This window comes from Phalacrocorax carbo, chromosome 10, assembly GCF_963921805.1.
Source record: "Phalacrocorax carbo chromosome 10, bPhaCar2.1, whole genome shotgun sequence".
Classification (NCBI taxonomy): Eukaryota; Metazoa; Chordata; class Aves; order Suliformes; family Phalacrocoracidae; genus Phalacrocorax; species Phalacrocorax carbo.
The window spans coordinates 7,036,057-7,058,297 of NC_087522.1; the positions used below are offsets into that span (position 1 = coordinate 7,036,057).

Consider the following 22,241-nt stretch of genomic DNA (forward strand, 5'->3'; position numbering starts at 1 on the left):
GACAGGAGCCTTGCCCTGTGGGTGATATGAGGTGCGTGAGTGGCTGCAACCCTCAGTCCCAGCAACACAGCCATGAGATGACACAGAGAAGCCGTGACTCTGCCCCAGAGGTGTGTTCTCCCCTGATAGCCCCTTGGCACCATGGAGGGGTGTGGAATGCACGGAGAGATGCTTTGAGGACAGTCCTGCCAAGGCGCGGACATGGAAGGCGGTGGTAATGTGGGCTTGGAAGGACGGTGGTGAAGGAGGGAGGTTTCAGAGCATGGGTGGGTACCTGTTAAATGTTTATGAGTACCCCCAAAAGATGTTAAGATTAAAGAGATGCCCTGAAAGTACTGCTCATGAACCCAACAAGGTGCTTGAGTGGCGCGGCGCTGGCCAGCCACACAGCCCCCCACGCGAAGACCACCGCTTCTCACCCCCCGCCATGCCAGCTCCCTCCCTGTGGGCGAGAGCACCCCCTCACCGGGCAGCAAGGCCAGGGCATGGCATAGTACCCCAAATTCATAGAATCACAGAATCATTAAGGTTGGAAAAGGGCTCTAGGATCATCAAGGCTAACTGTCAACCCAGCACCCCCAGGCCTCTTAAACCTTGCCCTGAAGTGCCACGTCTACACATTTTTTGAACATCTCCAGGTGTTCACCTCCAGCCCTAAGCTGGTTCCACAGTTCATGGGTAAACTTCCATTTTTTTTAATGTGTTTTCTTCCCAGCCAGAATTTTGCCTAAACAAGGAACTCAGAACAGCACTTCGTTGCTCGCCCTTCCCTGACTCCCCCACCTCTCTGGGCAGCCTGTTCCAATGCCTGACCACTCTTTCAGTGATGACATTTTCACTAATATCCAATCTAACCTCCCCTGAGGCAGCTTGAGGCCGTTTCCTCTCATCCTATCACTGGTTACTAGGGAGAAGAGACCAACCCCGACCTCACCACAGCCTCCTTTCAGGTACTTGTAGAGAGCGATAAGGTCTCCCCTCAGCCTCCTCTCCTCCAGGCTAAACACACCCAGCTCCCTCAGCTGCTCCCCAGCACACTTGTTCTCCAGACCCTTCCCCAGCTCCGTTGCCCTTCCCTGGACACGCTCCAGCACCTCAATGTCCTTCTTGTCCTGAGGGGCCCAAACTGAACACAGTATTTGAAGTGGGGCCTCACCAGTGCCGAGCACAGGGGCACGATCCCTGCCCTGCTCCTGCTGGCCACACTATTGCTGACACAAGCCAGGATGCTGTTGGCCTTCTTGGCCACCTGGACACGCTCTGCTGGCTCATGCTCAGCCATGTGCTGACCAGCACCCCCAGGGCCTTCTCCGCTGGGCAGCTTTCCAGCTGCTCTTCCCCAAGCCTGTAGCGTTGCATGGGGTTGTTGTGACTCAAGTGCAGGACCCAGCACTTGGCCTTGTTAAACCTCATACAACTGGCCTCGGCCCATCGATCCAGCCTGTCCAGGTCCCTCTGCAGAGCCTTCCTACCCTTGGGCAGATCAACACTCCTGCCCAATTTGGTGTCATCTGCAAACCTACTGAGGCCGCACTCAGTCCCCTCCTCCAGATCATTGATAAAGATATTAAACAAGACTGGCCCCAACACTGAGCCCTCAGGGTCCCCGCTTGTGACTGGCCACTAGCTGGATTTAGCTCCGTTCACCACCACTCTCTGGGCTCGGCCATCCAGCCAGTTTTCTACCCAGCAAAGAATACCCCCATCTAAGCTATGAGCCACCAGCTTCTCTAGGAGGATGCTGTGGGAGACAGTGTCAAAGGCTTTGCTAAAGTCCAGGCAGACAATACCCACAGCCTTTCCCTCACCCACTAGGAAGGTCACCTGGTCATAGGAGGAGATCAGGTTGGTCAGGCAGGACCTGCCTTTCGTGGACCCATGCTGGCTGGGCCTGATCCCCTGCTTGTCCTGCATGTGCCTGGTGTGCGCACTCAAGATGAACCGCTCCATAATCTTCCCCTGGTTCGGAGGTCACGCTGACTAATTACTAATTAAACCTGGGAAGGGACCGCTGGGGCTGGGAGCGCCCTGGGGGTGGGGACGCCGGGGAGGCTGGGGATCCCCGCGGGGGGATGGGCTGGGATGCCCCGATGATCGGGGACCCCCCGCGGGGACGGGACGCCCCGGAGACGAGCAGCCGCTGGGGGTCGCGGGCGAGCGGCGCAGCAGCCGCCAGCCCCCCGGGCCCGGCGGAAGGCGGAACCGGCTCCGTGCCCGGGCGGGCGGCTCCGGCAGCAGCGGCGGCGGGGCGAGGAGGTGTCCAGGGCAGAAACCGCCCCGGCGCGTCCCCTCCTCCCCGCCTGCCTCCCTCCCGCGGCGGCGCGGCCCGCCGGAGGCGTTCACCTTGCGCGGGGCGAGCGGGGCCGCATGGAGCAGCCCGGGCGCGCCGCCCGCCTCGCCAGCGCCCCCCGCCCCGCGCCATGAAGCTGGCTTAGCCGCGGCGGAGCCCACCGGAGCCCCGCACCGCTCGCCCGCCGCCCCCATGGCGAAGGAGAGGAGCAGGAAGGCGCTGCTGGAGCTGCTCCAGCGGCCGGGCAACGCGGCGTGCGCCGACTGCGCCGCCCCGGGTAAGGGCAGGGCGAGGAGGTGCGGGGGGGGTGGCGCGGGCGGCGGCCGCACCTGTCCGCACGGCACCGCACGGCTCGGCTCGGGAGGCTCTGCCCCAACTCGGGGGGCTGCTCGCCAAGGTGTGGGTGCCCGACCCCCCCACCACCCCCGGGAGGGGGATGCAGCGGGGATGCTCCGGGGCAGGGCGGAGGGATGGGGATGCGCTGTCGCGGTACCCCCCGCCCGGCCGTGGCAGCGCTGATGTCATCCCGGCGGGTCCCCGCGGTCTGCAGTGCAGCCCGGGCGTCGCTAACCCGGCAGCGGGCGGGCGGGCGGCGGGGGGCTCTGCCCGGGGGGTGCCCGGTGCCGCGGGAGGCCGCTTGTCCGCCGTGGCCCCCCGCCCACGGGATGGCGTTTGTCGCCGCTCCTGCCCTGTCAGCGGGCGAACAGACGGGGCAACCGGAGGCATTGCCGCGGGCATCCTGCCCGCCAACCTTTGCCCAGCGTGCCATCGATGGGTGCCTGCCCTGCGCGCTGCTTGACGCCGGGCAGGGGACGGGGCTGAAATGCCCGTAGTCCTCTTGGTGCGCAGGGGGAAGGAAATCTCAGCTGGGGGCGTCTTCCTCGCCCTTTGGGTGGTGAATTGTTGGGGTCGGCGTGCAAGCGTGGGAAAGCCTTTGCTCTTGCTGAGCAGGGTCTGTATGGTGTGGTGGGACCTGCCTTTGTGAAGAATCTTAGAAAATTGCATAGCAAGTAACTTTTTTTAAAAAATCACCATATAGAAACACCTAAATTTGTATTAGCTTGGGCAGGATGGCTCTGAAGAGGTGTAGAGGAAGGATGTCCTTTTCAGCCCTTGTCATTCTGTAGGTTAAAGAAAACCCAACACTTCAACTGAACCTTATTTTCCAGCTATTGATTTATTTAGGATTTCAAGATCTATTGGGTACCACCATCCAGCTTGTACTATTACCAATGGCTTTATGTCCACAGTCTACGTCTTGGGACACTGCAGTTCACTTTCAGATGCTTTGTGTCCCCCAGCACCTGGCTGGAAAGGACAAAGAACTTTCTGCATAGTGTGAACTGCTTTGCAGCGCTGCACTGCCCTGCCTGCTCCCACCCATCTGCTGGCTGTTGTTGCTGTGTGACTGTACCTGCCCACCTTTTAGGTATCTTGATAAGCACAGCTTTGGCTCACCTAATAGGTGTCTGTCTAAATTATTCCTTCCCAGAGAAGACTTTATAAGCCTGGGCCATTCAGATCAATGGGGTACCACCTTGCCCTGTGCGTAATATAAAGCCCCTCTGCAAAACAGGAGTTTCTCAGCATCAGCAGGATAGCGATGAAGCTGTAGGTCAGTAAAATAGCTCATGTCAGGGAAAGAGGGTTGTCGGTAAAGGCTCCAAATGGGCTTGTAAAACAACAAAACCATATTTTGCCTTTGGTGATGTTTCCATACAAAGATATCTTAGTGAATCTGAAACTCATAGAGGAGAATTTGGGCCAGTGTCTTTTGTAATGCAAGATGTGCTATATTAATATCATTCAGCCTCTTTTGAACTGCCACGGCATTACTTCCCTGGGACCGGATCTCTGTTCATCAACCCAATTTCTTTAGTGATCACCTTGCTTCAGTTTCTCCAGCAAACAAGCTACTTGTGGTGCTGTAATGTGCTCATCCACCTGGGAGCGATGATAAACTTGAGATGCCCTGGGCTACTTAAGATATATCACTTGTGTCTGTAGATAATATATAAAATATTCAGGCTGAATTCTGTTATTCATCCTGGGCAGGTGTGGCAGGCCAACTCTTTCTGGGTATGAGATAACATGGGATAGGTGCCCAGAGAGCCTCCAGGATGGGGTGCAAGTATGTTCTTTGAGAAGTGGGAAGGATAAAGGTGATAGCTGGAACTGGGTGGAGAGCTAGATACAGGAAAAGTATCAAAGCAGAGAAAATAAAGTGCAAGTGAAAGAGGAGGGAGGGTGGGAATGAGGAAAGCAGGGCGACTTCTGTTTTCCCACATGTGTGTATTGTCACACTGCTGATCTGGTACAGCTGGGGGTAACAAAAGGTCATAATCCCTGATTTATTATTACTGCCTCTCAGGTGGGTGTGCTCCTTTCCCTGAAATCACCAGTTAATTCAGATCCATGATAAGCAGCCATTTATCTTGGGGATACTGGTGATAAAGAATAGGATGGGTCAGAAATGTAACAGGGGAAAATTACCTGTTAGTCACTTCAATTTGTGTATTTGGAAGCCAGATGGGTTTTCTTTTGCTCTTAGAAATATTTGTTACAGAAATCAGTCAGTTAGTGAAAGTTCTGGGTTTTTTTTTCCTTCCCTGCTGTCAGAAAAGGTTGTTTTCTTTTGTTACTGTTTTGACATTTGGGTCAGGCTCGGTAGCCATAGCCCTGGAGTAACAGCTTGTCCCAGGTATTATATCCTCATGTAATAAAAGCCTAGGTTCCTGATGCAAAAGAGCTCGCAGCTTGGCATCATTGTGGCTAAGCTGTGACCGTGCAAAAAATCAAATCCCAGGGTGGACAGGGAGCATCAGGGCAGGCAGTGCTTTTCCTCCTAGGCTGTGTAAGTGACTTCGTCCCCTGCAGGGTCATCGCATCTCCTTGGGGAAATCTAGGCAAAACCTGCTGATTGCCTGGGTTTGGGCCAGAATTTGCCACTTAATTGTACTTGAGGGTTATTTAAGTGGCCATGTCCTACAAGCAAGTCTGCTATATTTAAGATGTGTGTTCCCCTGGTTTGTTCACTTGCAGCTTGGTGGGTGAGGCATTGAATGTGATAATCAGGAAGGTCAGATCTCTGTCTTCCCAGGACTGATGTGTATGTCTGGCAGAAAAATCTCTCACGCAAAAGTGAGCTTCCAAAAAATCCTCCCAGATTTTGAGGGCATATCTCAGGTAGGGAGAGCAGGTTTATGGTGGCCCTGGCCATGCCAGCTGGGAATGCAGAAAGAATGCTAAAGTAGAAACTGAAAAATAAGAGTGGGGGAAAAAAAACCTGAGAGGTTGCATTTTTCATTGGTAGGGTTTTGGTTTGGGTTTTTTTTAAAGCTTCTAGTTAGTTTTTTATTAATTGCAACTTTACAAAACTTAATTTTCAATGAAAGGTTCTTTTGAGTAAAAAATGTTTCAGTTACAAAAATGTCATCCATCTGGAATGAATGATGAGGTTGCATTCGCTACATCTTTGAGACAGCACTGTGGGGCAGGAGACGCTGTAATAAAGTCGTTATCTGGGGTGTCGGGTGCCCTGTCATTACACGCTTCTGTGTTGGGTTCGGGGTCCTAGATGTTGGCTTGCAGTGTGTTTAAAGATATGTTTTCGCAGCAAAGACAACATGGTAAATGCAGTCTTAAGTGCAAACTGAGGAATCTCGATGAACAGCTCGTGTGTAATGGCTCTCAATGTATTAGAATAATAATCTTTTTTTCCTTCAAGACTGATGTGGCAGTTCAGCCTTCCCCCCCCAACTGATTCTTTGTCTCAGGCAATCTTTCCTCCCATCATGAGATGGATGGTTATCTCAGGGCATAACAAGACCTGGAGTATTTCTCTCTTTACTCCATTTTTCTATGACTTAGGCTTGTGTTTCTACAGAGCAAGAATCATTTTACATTGTAGGAGGACAACGAGGCTCTGAAGACAGAAGTGGAAATCCCATCGAAGTGATCCTGCACTTTAAGCTCTCTGGCAGCAGTTTACGTGGCTTGTCTTTATCATTTTCCTTTTTCTTATTTGGGCTGGATTACTGGGACATGGACCCTGGATAACACCAACCTCTGTGCCCGAGGCATAGAGGTGATGTGGGATGGAGGAAGAGGAGAAGGCACATGGTGGAGGGGAGTCTGGTATCGGAGCTTTGTGCTGCAAAGCCGAGCAGATTGGGTATTTTGGTGTAACAGGATATATAAAAGCCTGAGGGTGGGTGGTGTGTGGCTGAGGTTGTTGTAAACACCTTTCCTGCAGGCCCAGCATCTTCTTATTTCTAAAGCAGGTGAAGCTTTTCCATTCCCTTGATTTCATGAAGCGAGGGTGCTGATTAGAGAGAAACACATGAGTGCTGGGGATTGCTTGATTTGCTCAGGATTAAGGAGGGCACTGAAAGGATTTGATCTCTACCCTCTCCTTCCCCTATACAACTGCTGGTCCTAAAAACACAGACTGGGAAGACAACGGACTGAGTCATCGGGTCCTGCCTCGTGCTGTCATCCACAGCGACATCTCCCCATCCCCTCCGTGGAGCGATGGGGCTCTGCCTCGCAGCTAGTTCTCTCTCTTGCCCCCACTACCTCCTACTGGAAAGCTGTTCCAGAGCTTCGCCACTCTAATGGCGTGAAACAGGCTTTTCATTTTCATTCTAAAAGTGGAAACTTGTTCCCGCACCTCCATTGTCCTCTCACTTAAATATTGGTTTGTGGTTTGTTCCCCCCCCCCCCACCCCCCCCAGGAATTTGCCAGCCCTTCTCTCTGTGTCTAAGCAGAGTGGAGGGGTAAGAAGGAAAAAAAAAATCCCATAGCAGTTGTGTTTAGCTCGATGCCGTTTTCTGCAGGGAAAAGGACTTTTTGAAACAAAGGAGTTTTAATATGACAGTGTTTTCTGTCCAGTCCTGATGCCTGGGTTGCAGCACAGCCGTGGGCTGCAGACAGCAAGCAGAGGGGGCTGCTGAGACCTGCCAGCTGCATCAAAAGGCCTTGGCAAGTTTAGTGCCTTCACTGAAAAATTTTCCTACTTAGGGAGGAGTGGTGGTGGGAGGCTGTTTGGCTTCAGTTTTAATGTATTTTATTGTTATTTTTAAAATGCATGAGCAGGGTTGGTTTATTAACCTCCTAATCTTTCCCCAAAGTAAATAGCAACAGAACTTCGTGCTACACACCAGGTTCTCTAGGCTGGGGTATTTAGGAAGTCGTCAGCAGCTGAGTGGCAAGCAGAAAAGGCTTTTTCCTTGTTTTGATTGCACTAAAATCCCCGTGATTGTCTTGTATGCCAGGGCATGAGTTACCTTTCTAGTGCAGGTTAAAAATGGTTTTGCTTACTTCAGTAGAACCTCCCCTCCTGTCTCATTAGCCTTTATCACCTCAAAAAGGGGAAAGAGATCAGAAAAATCTGTTGAATCTCCATCCCAACTAAACATTGGCTCCCACCCAGCTGGTGCAGCGGGGATGGAGCCAGGCAGCTAATTAAAGGTCAGGTTTGTGTGCTGGAGGATGCGTTAATGGGGTATTGCTGTGCATTGGCCATGTTCTTGCACGTATTTGTCTTGGTCAGCAATATACTGTGCTATGTATTGTGCTAAGTGTGGCTTAAGGCAAAAGGTGGAGCGGAGGCATCCGGGTAAGTTTGGGAGTTCTTGCTCTTGTCTTGTAACTACTTTGAGCCTGCTACCGCTGTACTTCATGTGACTTTACTTGGGCTGACGGCTTTTAGGGCTTTGCAAACTGGAAACCTATGTTTATAGTCTGGATACAGGAAATATTGATTATTATTTTTTTAAAATCCACTGCCATCGCACCTCCAATCTTCTTTACTCTCCTTTTGGTTTGTATAAATTGTCCTATGTCTTTTGATTCTTTATTAATTTTCTGGGTCCAGCCTTTACTTTTTCCCTCCTTGGGCTGCTCTTATGCTTAGTAATGTTGGGTTCAAACGGCGGAGTTCATTATTTTTTGCGCTGGGTTTTCCTGGGGCTTGTGGTGGCAAAAGGGGCTGGGTGGGGAAGTTAACTTCTGAATTTAGCTGTGTTGCCCGAGTGTTTTAGTTTTGCTTTGGATGCTTCTCTAATCTCTGGCTGTGCTTTCCCACTCAGCTAATGAGATGAGAAAATACCACCCCAATGCCCTTCTCCTGAGTTTAGTTTAGCTTTGTTTGTTTAATTTTTAAAATGAAGTTGTATCAAGTTATTATGATCTGTTTTTAAGTGACTAGAAATCTCTGCCACGTTGGGCAGTGAAGGTCTTCCATTGGTCTTGGCATTGGTTGCTCTGGAGCAATAATGCTGAAGGATTAAGAGACTTTTTGCACTTACAACAGTGTATTTGGTTTAATATTCCTCTTGCCCCTTGTTAGTCTCAATTTCTTTTGGCTTGACATAATGGAATAAAGTAATTTGTGTGGAACTTATGCTTGCTGGAGAGTTTTCATTAGGTTTCACTGCTGTTTGCTTGAAACTCTGGAGGCTTAGAAAAAAAATCATCTTTTTTGGGCAGTGCCCAAAAAAGGCCCAGATTATGATATATTGCCATTTCAGTGCACTTTCTTGGGCCCTACTCAGATAAATTACTGCACTCCCCAGATGTCCAATGCAGAGAACGTGCTCCAGCTGTTGAAGTGTCTAGCAGCAAGGTGGACTTCACCTAGCTATGGAGACCTCAGCTCGCCAGCCATACAGCCTGGGGACACTGGTTCACTGAACTAACGGTGCTACACCAAAACTTGACCTTTATGAAGATGCTTATGTGAATTTATTCACGTGCTTGATAAATTGTTGTCTTATCTCGAAGCAGTGGTGCAGTCATTTGAAGGGTTGGAGTTTGTGATTATGCCGAGGTCGGAGATTGCTGGTGATATCTGCCACGTTCCTGAGCTGAGAATTTTTCATGTTGTTCATGCTGGAGAGCAGAAACAGAGAGGGGGACTGTGATGTGTTCAGGGAGCTCCACAGCTGCCGACAGCCCCAAGCCTTACAAAGGATCCCTGCAGAAGTGGGTGCTTGCCCTGGCCGGCAGCCATCTGCCTGGGGATCTGTCACCAGTTCCAGCAGAAGATGTGTGGGTGTAGAGGTCTCATAGCTAGGTTTCTTCAAAAACGGTGTCAAAAGTGCGTGGAGGGGGTGAGAAGGGGAAGCGGTGTTGGCAGAGCCCTCTGGAAGTTGGATTTGGGGAATCTTCCACACTCTTCCTTCTTGTCCATGGGCAGAGTGGTGGCACAGCAGCTCACAGGGGTGCACCAGCCTGGGGGCTCGCATGGGTCCATAACCCTCTGGGTTGTTCAGATGATGCCTAGAAATTTCTTTTGGCTTTTAACTAAAGTCCAGGAAAGCCCCAGGCTGGCTTGCTTTCTCAGTCAGATGTCTTCAGGCAGGAGAGCAAGAGCCATGAGAAATCTCTAATAAATTATTGTAACAATAACATTTCAGAGAGGCTTCCTCTGGTAGATCAGTTGGTTCTGGGGGATTTAGCAATTTTTTGGATGGGGCTAAATCAGTTCGTGAGGCCTTTGAACTCTCCTCCTCCCTGGTGTTCCCTTTGGCACTAAAACAGTTGCCAAATTTGTGTAGTTCTGGGTTGCGGCTCTCACAGGAAGGCAGCATGCAACCAGCCAAGCATCTACAACCCTTACGTCCCCCCTTGCTGCACAATTTTGGACTTAGGAGACGTATTTTTAAAACCAGAAGAGCAGTGAAGGGGAAGTTGCTATTAATATATGGCAGCAATGCGAGCTGCTGGTGTTGGGTTTGGTGAGTCGAGTGAAGCATGCAGCCCTGTCACAGTGTTCCTCAAAGTTTGCTGTGTGAGATGCTGTTGGTGTTGGATGGGCACGGACCTTGGGTCTAGGCAAGAGAGGAAACACTGAAAGGAGGGTGATCAGGAGGGTATGGCTAGCAGGTGTGGTTTTATTGAACAAACTGAGGTCATCCCTTCAAAGAGTTGGGTCACCACTGACCCTGTCGTCTCCGTCTGCTCCCCTGAAGTACTGTCATCTTCTGGAAACAATGCGTGTATGTTCCTGCATATAGCCCAACTTTCACTTTCTTAATTAGATGTGGCTTGACATTGTGTAGAGCAGAGGGGATGCATATTTAAGAGTTTGGTCTAAATAAAATTCTGTTGGAGTCAGGAGAATGTTTTAAAGCCCCAGTTATGATTGAAACCTGTTGCTTGAGGTGCTGTTTACCCACACTGAGAAGAGATGACTTGGGTATGAGTTGGCTCTGTCTACTGGAGCTGGAGTGTCCTCCATCTGAGCCTGAGGATCTTCCTGAATGACGTTCCTCCACCCAAACGTGTCCTCATCCCTGGCTGGAGGAAGATGTGACATCTGGTCCTGTTGCACACAGCAATGTAGGCAGTGGAGAGGTTACTTCTTCAAAGGATTTTCAAACCTGAGTCTAGGAAGTTGCAGACAATAGGAAGAAATCCACTTGGGTGCCTAAGATAAATCTGTTGACATAAAACAAGTGTTGGGGCTCCTGATAAAACCTGTGGAGGCCAATGCATATTTTGACACTCATTCCCCTGAGTGGGGCACTGCTTTGATCAGATCTCATTACACTGCGAAGGCTTGAAGCACAGTTTTTGTGGAATGGCTGTGCTGGGCACAGGGGAGCCGGTGGCCACGTTAGCTCCTGACTCCAAACTTCGCTGCCATGGCTTCCTCTTCCTCGCTGCTGCTGCTGCTCTGTGGCTGTCCTGTCCTTGGGACCTTCTTACCCTTCCTCGTGCCTGATCCTCTGTGTGGAAGTCAGAGAAGAGTTTTTCAACATGAGACCCTGATGCTTTCACCTTGCCTGACTGGCATTGTTTGGTCCCATGGTCCTGGGCTACCACGGGGCAGCAGTGCTGCACCTTGGACTATTTTTGTGGTAGGAAGTTTGGCAGGTCCCAGACCTTGATTACAGCCATGTGTTTGGAGATGGAAAGGACAGCATGAGGAATTAAAGCACAGAAATGCGCATGACCATGCAAAACACTTGATTCTTTTGCCAACCTATAACCTAACAACTGGCAGCAGTCTTTGTGGTTGGAATAAGTGGGGGTGCCTGACCTCAGGTGTGATGTTAAGCCAAGTCCTCTGGTCATCGTGAGAGCACTGTGGTGAGGGTGCAGTGGTCGGGGCCAGTGGGGCAGAGCACCCTGTGCCCTCCCTGGATGTGAGCAGCACTTGGTTGCTGCTGTGGTGCGCTTTGACTGACTCGCCTCGTTTTATATTTGCCAGGCCTGAGCTGTAGTCATCAGGGTCTCGCATGAAGATGGGAGATCATGTGAAACAGAAAAAATACACCTTTATTTGTGGCTGCTGGTCCCAGCCCTGTGCCAAGGGAGCTGTGGCTGATAGGACTTGCAACAGCTTGGGATTTGCTCCCCTCTCCTGGGCGGGCACCCAACCATGTCTGATGAGGCAGCTCATTTTGCTCATGGGTTTATATCTGAACACAACCACCCCTGGGGAACTAAATTAATCTTCTCTAGGGTGTGCTGGGGCAGGTTGGTGGCCATCCCCACGGGCAGGGGCTGGTAGCAGGCCTCGGTACCCAGTGCAGGAGAGCTGTGTTGCCCCACGCCAGCCTACTCTGGCTGCGCTGGCATAGCCAGACCATTAAATATGTATAAGGAGGAGAAAGCATGTTCCCTTGCTTTTTATAAATAATTGCTGCGCTGTGAGGAGCGAGTGTTTAGTGTAATTACTGCGGGGAAATAAATAAATTACAACAGTTTGCAAGAAGGAAGACCTGCCCTTATATCTTGATGGGGTGGCCGGGGGGCTCCTACCTGTGCGGATTTGGGGGAGGATGGGGTGAGGGGAACCTCCGTCGACAGGAGGTGGAAGATTTAGTGGCTGACTTGGTGACTTGCAAGGAAGCTCTTCCTGCTGGGGCGCAGCTGGAATAGCAAGCGCTGACATTTGCTAGTCGGAGTTCAAACAAAGATCCCTGTATCAGCTTTATTAGCGAGGCAGTGCCAGGGACACTGGTGGATGTGTCCCGCCCCAGGCCCCTGCCCTCCTCTGGTTCCTCTCTGTCTCCCTGCGCTTCGGGCAATGCCTCTCCCAAGGACGAATTTGGAGGCAAAGGACTTTGTTGAAAGTGCTTTGTGTGAGACGTCAGCTCAGGGCTGTAAACAGCGCGTGGCTTTGCTCAGAGAAAGTACAGAGCCACTGGCAGCATTTTTCCATTAAGGCAAGGGCTGGAAGGCTCCTGGCACGGAGGGCAGTGCTGCTGGGCAGCTGTAGCTGTGGGAGGAAAGTCTCCCTGTGGGTCACTCCCACTTGGGCCAAAAAAAAAAAAGTAGAAAACAACAACAACAACAAAAAAAACCCAACCCACAACCCCAGAAAACAAAAGGCAAGGCAGGGGAGCAGCATAGCTGTTTTCCTGAGCTGTTTGTTTAAACTGTGCAGTTTTTGTTCCACGCAGCTCTCGTTGGGTGGGATTTGCTGATGTAAGATGGACATTCACCTTTTCTCTTTGTGGGAGCATGGAGTGAGTTTTGGAGGTCTCGGGCATATGCAGTTGTCTGTATATTGGGTTTTTGTGAATAGCTGTTGCACCTGAGATTGCAAATCTGTTAACTGTTAGTGTAATTGGTATAGCTATCAATATAAACAAACACAGATCTGTATTTTGCTTGTGTATTTATATGATGCCTTTAAAATCAGGGAACCCTGACCTGGAGACTCCTGAACTCCCCTGCCATGCCCTGTCCTGCTCCGTCTATCCTTCCTTCTGTGCTGGATCCGACAAACCAGTCAAGTGCAATTCTGTCTTTCCTTCTTGCTTTCAGACCCGGACTGGGCATCCCACAGCCTAGGGATCTTCATCTGCTTGAATTGTTCAGGAATCCATCGCAATATTCCCCAAGTCAGCAAAGTGAAGTCAGTCCGTCTGGATGACTGGGATGATGCTCAAGTGGAGGTATGTGCCAGGACTGTGGACTTGAAGTACCAGTGGGTTTGGATTGCTGCATTTTACCAGCAAAGCTGTAAAACAGTGTCCTTTTAAAGATGCCACGACAAACATGATTTCAGAAAGCATGTCTAGATAATTCCTGAATGTGGGTATGAGGTCCATGATGCTGATGGAAAAATGGCATAGCCATTTCATGAAGGAGTTGTGAGGGTTCCCCCCCCCCCCCTAAAAATATCAATTAAATAGAGTGTATAGAAATTACTAAACTTAAATGAATTGCCTTCTGTTTCGCATGTTACCTCTAGCCTAGACTAGACAATAGGCTAGACCTCTAGTCTACCACCGCTGCCCAGCTCGGCTCTTTCTGCCTTTGTTCCTCTTAGCATGGAAGACTCTTAAACTCACATCTTGAAGAATCAAACCTTCACAGCATAAATTCTGTATTTATGCAAGATGCCTGCCTGTGTTTAGGTGAGGTTGCTAAAGGCAAGCCTACCCAGGAAACCTATATGCTTTGACTATTGGTGTCTTTAAAGGCATGAAGAAAGCTACCAGTCATTGATTTTTATCTTGTATATTGTAGATTTGAGGTTTTTTCTGAAAGCCACAGCTTGTAGAGTCATGTGTTTTAGGAGGAAAATAAGCCTTTGAGTTGCATGGGTTTTCCCTTCCTGATTTTTTTTGAGAATAGAATGAATACGTAAACTCAAGAAGCTCAAAAACATGAAAATAATGAAAAGAAAATCTTGGGAGGGGCGGGGAGGGGGGAATCTTAGCTGCTTGTTCTGCTTGTGTGTTTGGTGTTTGATGCAAGACAAAACATATTTAGCATGGCTGCCTGGAAAAGGATGGGTTTTTTACACTTAGAAAGAGATTTCATTAAATGAAACTTATCAATAGGGAAATAGGTGGTTTTGTTTGCAATGTTCTCAACTAGCCATTTTTATAAGAGGTCAGAAGGAAAGGAGGGCTGTCAGGGCAGATAGAATGTATTTATTTATTTGTTTGTTTTTAAGACCTCAAGTTCCTTTCTGAGGTTGCTGGCATGGCTTTGCAAAAATAAATTTATCCTTTTGGAACAAGTGCTGTGATCCAAAGCAAAGGGCGTATTGTCAGAGACTGTTACCTTGCTGGAGCCGTAATGCACAGAGACTCAAAGTTAGTGTTGGGTTTTGCCCTCTGGTCGCCTGATTTCTGTGCTGGATTCCCTGGCAGCCATCTCATCCCATGCCTGTGAGTGGGAAATACCACCGTGTGCTGCCTTTTCCGCTCCTGTTTGGACCAGTGGGGATCGCGCGCATGTGACTGGGACACAGACCGGTCCCCAGCGTTGTATTAGGCTCGGGGGGAGCCCTGGCAATAACAATATTAATTTCTGAGCCCTGGTTTGCAGGCACAGGCTTTACAGCATCCCTTCTGTGCACAGTCCCATGGAAACCTCAGTAAGTGAACACAGGCTCCATCCCAATAATTTTATTACTCTCTAGAGACAAAGGAGGACAAGGGAAAATACCGTTAACATTTTTTAATTCTTTCTGTGTTCTTCTTTTCACAGTTTATGGCTTCAAATGGAAACAATGTAGCAAAAGCAAAATATGAATCTAAAATGCCACCATTTTATTACAAGCCAACGTTTCTTGACTGTCAGTAAGTAAATACCTTTGCTGGTAAACATCATTTATTTGTTTGTGCAGCTGCAGCCTCTGTAATATTTTAGTTTCAGCATCATACATTATTTTTTTTTTAGCCACAAAGGAGGTTTCATTTATAAAAGGCTCTGAAAATCTTTGTTCTTCTGCGTGCATATGGTAGAGTTTATACTGTGTGTGGGATCTTATTAAATAAGTACAGTTGAGATGATGCAGGGAAATCAATAGTTTGTCTGTTCTGCAGACTCTTCCAAGCTTCTAAAGCTACAGAAATGCCAATTTCTACCTATTGATTTCCTCTGCCTCTTCAGATAGTCCTTCTGCATCAAAACAGAACTTGCTTATCCGCTATATGAGGTGCTAGGTAACTTGTAATACAAAAATACTGGAGTTTAGTGCCAAAGTGGTGGATTTTCTTCTTCTGCCTAAGTGACAAATAATATCCTCTATGAAGATGATATTCTATGATACCCTCACAGCATAGAGTAAACCTTCCTAGTAAGCTGGGGAAGAGTTTGTAGACCAAGAGGGCTGAGCAGCCAGAATGTGCTGTACCATCCAGGGTGCAAGAAAATGAGCTGAAATTGGGTTTTAGGGTCCAGTCCTGCAGTGTACCCAGGGGGTTTTGCATCTTTAAAACCAGTCTTCAGAGAGGGTCTGGAGGGCGTAATTTCCAGACCCAGTACTTTAGTATTAGCAAGGGGCTGAGTACTGGTCCCCAAGATCCCTCCCGATATCGCTGCTTTAACTGGGTGTCACTAGTTGAAGAGGGAGGTGTGGTTCGGTGGCGTGCAAGTTGTGTGAAAACAGTGTGCTCTGAGCAGCCGAGTGATGTATTCAAGCATTGTAAGAGGTGCCCAAAACAGAAGTACACAAGGGTTCCTAGGGCTCCCTGTGTGAGATGCTAGCCTTTGAGTAGGAAGGCTCTGCTCTGTTCCCCAAATCTGAAATAATACTGAAGGTGGGCCAAAGGGTTCATGAATACCTAGGCTTATCCTCTAGGTGACTTTATACTTTCAGTCTTCTTCTAATAGCTGTTAGGGAGAGTTATTGTCTTCCTGCATCATGCAAAAAGCCTTTCCTAGTAAAGACAAAAGACCTCTGAAGTATCTTCCAGATGAATCCCTTACCCACTGCTTGCTGATGCTCAAATGCTAAATCTGGGAAGGCCCAGGTGTGAGCAGCGCTGCCTGGCCTGACAATAAAAAACCCCGTCCATTCATGCAGTGTTCCCAGATCTTTGTTTTGGTCTAAAACAGCTTCTGGCAGTGGCTTCCACGGTTCTTACAAGTACAGAAATTATCTGAGAATTGGCAAAGCCACTGGGTATTGTGGAGGGGGACGCTCTGTGTGCGGTGTGATTATCTTGCTAGGATTATTTTTCTCAAGGAAAAAAAGCCTCAGCCTCTTACCTTTCCTGTTGTTGGAACACCTCTGCCTTCGTGGGAAGGAGCCCAAGGAGAAGCTGCCAGGAAGGTGCTCCTAGTTGGAGTGGTCCTGCAGGTCCAGGGCAGGAGATGGTGAAAATTCAGCTGGACGTGACAGTGCCGTTGTGTTTGGTTTGTTGGTGGTTTTTTTTCCTTCATTTCAGAGAAACAGCTTCAGCAATGTGACTTTTTGTTTGTTTTAAACCCTGTGTCTCCCAAGGCAGAGAGAGGGAAAAACCTCTGTAGTTTAACTGTGTTGTGAGTTTAGGACCTTTCAGGTTCTCCTACCTTGAACAGGCCTTCAAGCATCACCCCGGGTCCTGGCTTAGGGAGGGTGGGGAAGATGCTTCATGTGGGGTTTCCTGGGGACTTGGAAGTGCATGTGTAAATGAGGATCTGAAAAGTTGGGGCTGTGATTTAGTAAGGACTAATGGAAAAACGATGTCTCAAACCTGGAGGAGGTGGAGGGGACTTGTGACACTCAAGGACAAAATCTGCCTGCTCCTGCCTGTCCATACGCAGACAACAGCATTGCTCTTCACCTGTCACAGGTGAGGCTCCTTACTTTCCTGCAGGCTTTGGTGTGACACTGACCCATCCATCTCCATGCACAAAATCTTGATTCTTTCTCCCCTGACCAGCTGAGCTGGCAGCCCAAGGACATGTATCCTCTTATTGCAGGGTTTGGTGGCCAGAGTTTTATGATGCATGTCTCAGCACCTCAGTGGGGTCTGTGAGGCCCCTTGCAGATGGCTCTAGCATCCTTCTCAACCCTGTGTTTCCTTCATCTTGCTGTCTAAATAGATTGTACTTCCTAAATGGTGCATCTACAAAAGGAAATTCACTGATAATTTCTCCCTTGCTTCTCCACAGAATTGGGCTGAAACAAAAGTATTTTGGCAGAGCATTATTCGTGCTTATGTCCTTTGCCTTCTCCTTAGTGTCTCTTTGATACAAGGGAGAAGGGTGCCCCAAGCTCCCCACGCTCCCCAGACAGCAGAGGAGGTTGCTGACTCTGTCAGCAGTTGGGAGGTGGATACCATCCTTGGCGAAAGGTATTGTCGTGGTACTGAGCGGATCCAGTACCACATTTGTATTGCTGAGCTCCAAAATCCCAGCAGTCGGCTGTGCTGTTTGGAGACTTGCGTGTACATGTGATGTTAAGGGTGGAGAACCAAGATTTTTCACCTAGTTATCGTTCGTAGGGGAAATACAATTCTAGGGGATTTTAATTTTGTTTACTCTTAAGGCTCAGTTAAATTCAATTAGATGTTTTACTCCAGCCTTAGCTGCTGTTCTGTCCTTACGGGGCAAGGGCCCATTTGATATTCAGGTTGTTAAGGAGCAGAGTCCTGGTTCTTCTCCATGCCCCATCCCAGTCCGAGGGGGTGCAGAGCTTGTGCCTGGGGAGCCTGCCTGGAAGTGGGGCAGGTCCTTCTGCCGCTTGGTGCAAATCGCACCCAACTCTCCTTGCATGGGTCAGCCTGCGAGATGGCGAAAGCTCGCCCTGCGGCTCAGGCAGCTTAGAGACCACAAGCATTTTCATTCCTTCTGCTGTCAGGCTGGCAGAAATATCAGTGGCTGGTTCTGTGCTCGGTTGGTTTGGCTTCCTTTGATAATGCGGCTCAGGCTTTGCTGCTGCGATATTTTTCTTCCTCCATCCTGTGGTGCAGTTGCACTCCGGGGAGCTTTGCCGAGCGGTGGCCGAGTTCCAACCGCAGCCCCATCAAAGCTGTCTGCGAGCACGGAGGGACTGTGCTGGCACTCGGCCGGCGGCGCTGGGGCGTCCGCTCTATCTGCAGCCCTTCCTGATGCCCAGTGGAGAGGCACATTGCTGGGCTTATAACCTGTGAGAAACAGGAGCAGGAGGGTTAAGGTGTGGTTTTTATATGTTGTTTCTTTTTCATTATTGATTGATTGGGAGGATGAGGCAAGGCTAATCTTCCTGCAAGCAGCTGGAAGACCAATTTCTGGCCTTTCTGTGCTCCCAACTTGTGCTTGTTTTGCACTAGGACAATTTTCAGCCTGGATGCCCTGATTTCTGAACTGATCCTGGAGCTCTGCTTCTGTAGGTGTTTCCCAGACCGGCGCTGCTGGTCTCTGCAATAGCAGCAGGGTGCATTGGGTTAGATGCGGCCTCTTGCAGTAACAGATCTCCTTCTGACACTGCTGCAGTATAAGCAGCTGTGGGTATGTTGCATGTTGGGAATGTTTCAAGGATGGTGTGCCAGGGTGTATTTTTCTTTCTCTAGTTAGAGGCTCTCTGTGCCTTTCAACAGATACATGCTAAACAAGAGCAGGGGAGTGCTGCTTTTTAAAGTGGTATATATTTAGCTTTCTCCCCGCCTCGCTGCAGTCCAGTCACTGCAATAGCGTGAGTTGTTCTCAGCTCGCAGCCCTGGGTAGCATTGCAACGGATGGCACCTCCATCCAGCACTGGCACCGTGCCGTTGTGTGCCGACCCACGTTCTGCAGCATCAAAAGGTTTTGATGCTTCTAATTACAACAGCCCGTACTGGCCGGCTGCAGCGGCTGGGCAGGCTTTGTGGGACCTGCCCTCAGGCTTGGCGCAGCGGGATGCTAACATACGAGCTGTAATAAGGACAGGCTGTTTGTTCATTTGAAGCTTCTTAATTTTATAATGCTACTTCTGGAATCTCTCTATTTTGGTTGCTTGAAGAATTACAAAGTTCAGAGCAAGAGAAAAGTGCTGCAGCGCCAGCTTGTTCTTATTCCTTCTTGCCTATCATGTTGTGTTTGACTCCCTGAGAAATACGTGGTGTTTGCCTGCTGCATTTGGCTTCTTCAACCCCACTGTGGCTTCCTGGCTCTGTCAGACACTTGGCAAAGGTTAGAGAAGTTGGAGGGGTGCTCTGGAATTGCCCAGGGAAGATTTACCAGCTGCGCATAGGAAAAGAAACCACCCAGCCAAAAAAAAAAAATCCCCTTCTGTCTTCTCCTCTCATCTTCTGTCTGCCAGCAACTCGGCCCATGCATCGGGAGCAGTGAGCAGAGCAGCCAACTTCTGTGCCACTGGGGAGTCCCTGAGGCTGAAATGAATCCCAGACTCTGGGATGTTCCTGTGCCACCACAGCATTGGTCCAAAGAGCCTTGGGTGAGGAACTTAAACCACAAAAACCCTCTTTGGATGGTCATGAGTGATCACGGCCCAGCTTTGTATGCCATGGCAGCAGACTGAGAGCTGTAGAACAGCCTTTTCTGGGTCAGATACACTGCAAGCACATGGCTGAGTTTTGAGTCACCAGTGAGCAACAGGGGTAGCATTGCTTTTGAGTAAAGGCAAAGGAAAGGCTTTGTTCAGCCATATGCTTGGCTGAAAACTGATGGAGAAGATGGAGATAAGCTCTTACTGGGCTTTTGCACTACTGGAAGTACATCCATGTTCCTGCCCAATACTTAACGTCATTTTCTGATGCCTTTTTGCGTGACTCGGGAACACAGAGCATCGTTCTGCGGAACAGTGTATGAGCTGCAGTGCATCGCTCTGCTCCTCTCTCCATGCTTGGATAAGTGGGAGCTACATCTGCTTCTTATGCAGAACACTTAAATATACTGACTGGCAGAATGTTTGAGTACCTTGGTTAGAAAAATGGGGCAGAATGAACTGGCATGAGTTGTACTGGGTGGTTGTCTTATCTGGAAGGGGATGAGATACCAGTCAGAGAGAGGATGTATCCCAGTGAGGCTCACATCTTGAGGAGTCATCTATATAGTCATCTGAAGAACAACCGTTGTTAGCAGAAGTGGCTCACTCTGTTACGGTATGATTAAAATACGTGGAGAGAAAATTGACTAGTAAATCCCTGTTTTTTTGTGGGGGCCTTTGGTGTTTTTTGGGGGGGGCGTGGGGGTGGGGGGTGTTTTCCTGCCCCTAGTTTATTGTTTAAAGTTTGACTCATTTGGTAGAGGAGCTACCAAGCTGACCATCTCAGTCTGGTGTCTGAAGGTCAGTGTGCTCCCCTCCCCTCCCATGCATGGGGCATAATGATGGTCAAGGATGCAAACTTCTCACCTGGTCTCCTCTTCTTCTGTCACCTCCTTTTGCTGGTACTTTATAGATAAACTTCCTTAATGCTTAATGTCCAGAGGCCTAAAGTTGAGTGTTTTGCTCTGGCTCCTACTTATTAAGGGTCTTCAGATTTTACATCCATGGCTTTCAAAAGTGCCTGATGTCTTGGGTGTAAAGCTTGAGGTGCTGCAGTGTGGCTTCTCAGAGTGGCTTCCCATCAGTTCCCAAGTGGTGGAGCCTCCTTTGGTGGCTCAAACTGGGCACTCAGCCTCAGGAAGCCTCTGCCCGAGCATCACTCTGTTGTTAGCCAAGTGCCTGAGATCCACCCGCTCTTTCAGTCCCAACTGACTGTGGGGTCTTCTCTGCTTGTCATTCATTTTCTCTTTGTTGTTAGCTCGTAAGCCTGTTAATTCGCTTCAATTCCCTTAATTTCCAAAGGAAATTGCTACAAGCTTAAGATAGTACCAACACAGGCTGTTTCCTACATGTTTTTAATCTGTGTTTAGCCATTCTGAAAAATAATGTTGTGGTGAACTGGACTGTGCATGTAAAACAACCAAACAAAAAAGGAACCAGTTAGCATTTTAACTGAGTATGTTATGATTTTGCATACTCAAATTCGGCTTTAAGTTCTTCAAATCCATAATGCAAGATTTTTATGTCTTGATAGCCAAGACCCCTGTCTTTTTGCTCTTCTCCAAAAGTTTGCTGTTGGCCACTGGTCTTGGGAGGGGGGAAGATGGCTCATCACTCCTGGAGCTCTGCAAGCTGAGGAGATGCACAGAGCACCTATAAGAAGCCCCCCATCAGTCTCATGCCTCCACAAAGCCATTTAAAAGAAGTCCTCACAGCGAGGACTTGCCACATAGGAAGAGATGTGGAGGCAGGGTGTGAAGCTAGACGGGCTTTTAGTCTGCGCTGCAGTGGTTTTCCTTGCAGTCTGAGTGAAAATTTGGACTCGGACTTAAAATTTCATTAAAACAGTCGTTTGACAGAAACTTGGCATAGCTGTGTCCACAGAGCTGTCTGTGCAAAGCAGATTGTTTTTTGCTGGAAAAACCTCTGACAAATTCCAGAAGCTACAAATTTGTGTTTTGGAATGGCGTTGATGGATGACATTAATTTCTTTTGTCTTTGTTGGAATTGATGGTGGCTTACAAAAATGCAATCAGAGGGTGGTAGTGGATGGTGTTTGAAGTCTTTTGGGCCACTTTCACCTCTGGCTGGGACTTCTTGTCTGTCATAGGTCTCCAAAAAGCTGTAGCAGCCATCTTAGCAGTCTGTGGTGTGTGCACTGTAGTGAGTCCTAGGAAAGCCAGCCCAACTGAGGGTCTTGGGTAACAATAAATTGGAGACTATAAATTTGGCTGTCCAGCACTCCTCCATAGAGTGCAGTGAAGCCACGCAGCCACAGTTTGATATTAAACTGCTTGAACAGCTTTTCCCGTGGTGTTTTTTGCTGTGAGTGAAAGGCTTTGAATATGTGGGACCAACATAAAATTTCTCCACTGGCTTCTTCTGAAACCTTCCTTGCTGGCCCTTTGACAGAGAGTACTTGTTTTCATGTGGGTGGCCAGGCAACCAAACAAGTACCTAAAATGAGATTTGGAGCTGTTGGTGTTGGCGGTGCTTTGTCAGCCTCTGGACTTGCTGCCTCCCCGTTGCAGCCCAGTTCTGTTCCATTTGGGGGACAAATTTTCCCTTATTGTGTTGGAAATGTGTTTTTTTCCTTAGGGTTTTGTTTTTTGGCGGGGTGGTTTTGTTTTTTTTTTTAATTTGCTCCCAGGTTTTTATCGTGATAATTACAAAGGCCTTTCTGTTCTAATTGCCAGAGAATGACACATTCCCTGTAACCAGCAGCCTGCCAGACTTTAGGTGGGCTGTTAAAGCTTTTGGAGTTGATCCCAAAAACTGTGCATCTCCACAGTTTAGGA

General features: G+C 49.0%; 1 protein-coding gene across 1 annotated transcript in view; it reads left to right on the forward strand.

Annotated features, from left to right (window-relative positions):
- Positions 1-2,065: 2,065 nt before the first annotated feature.
- The window catches only part of ADAP1 (ArfGAP with dual PH domains 1), a 62,371-nt gene continuing 42,195 nt past the window's right edge, over positions 2,066-22,241 (forward strand). Inside the window, exons 1-3 of the mRNA XM_064461666.1 lie at positions 2,066-2,567; positions 13,077-13,207; positions 14,757-14,848. Of these exons, the coding sequence (XP_064317736.1) occupies positions 2,483-2,567; positions 13,077-13,207; positions 14,757-14,848 (308 nt within the window). The 5' untranslated portion in view covers positions 2,066-2,482. The remainder of the gene's footprint in view (positions 2,568-13,076; positions 13,208-14,756; positions 14,849-22,241) is intronic.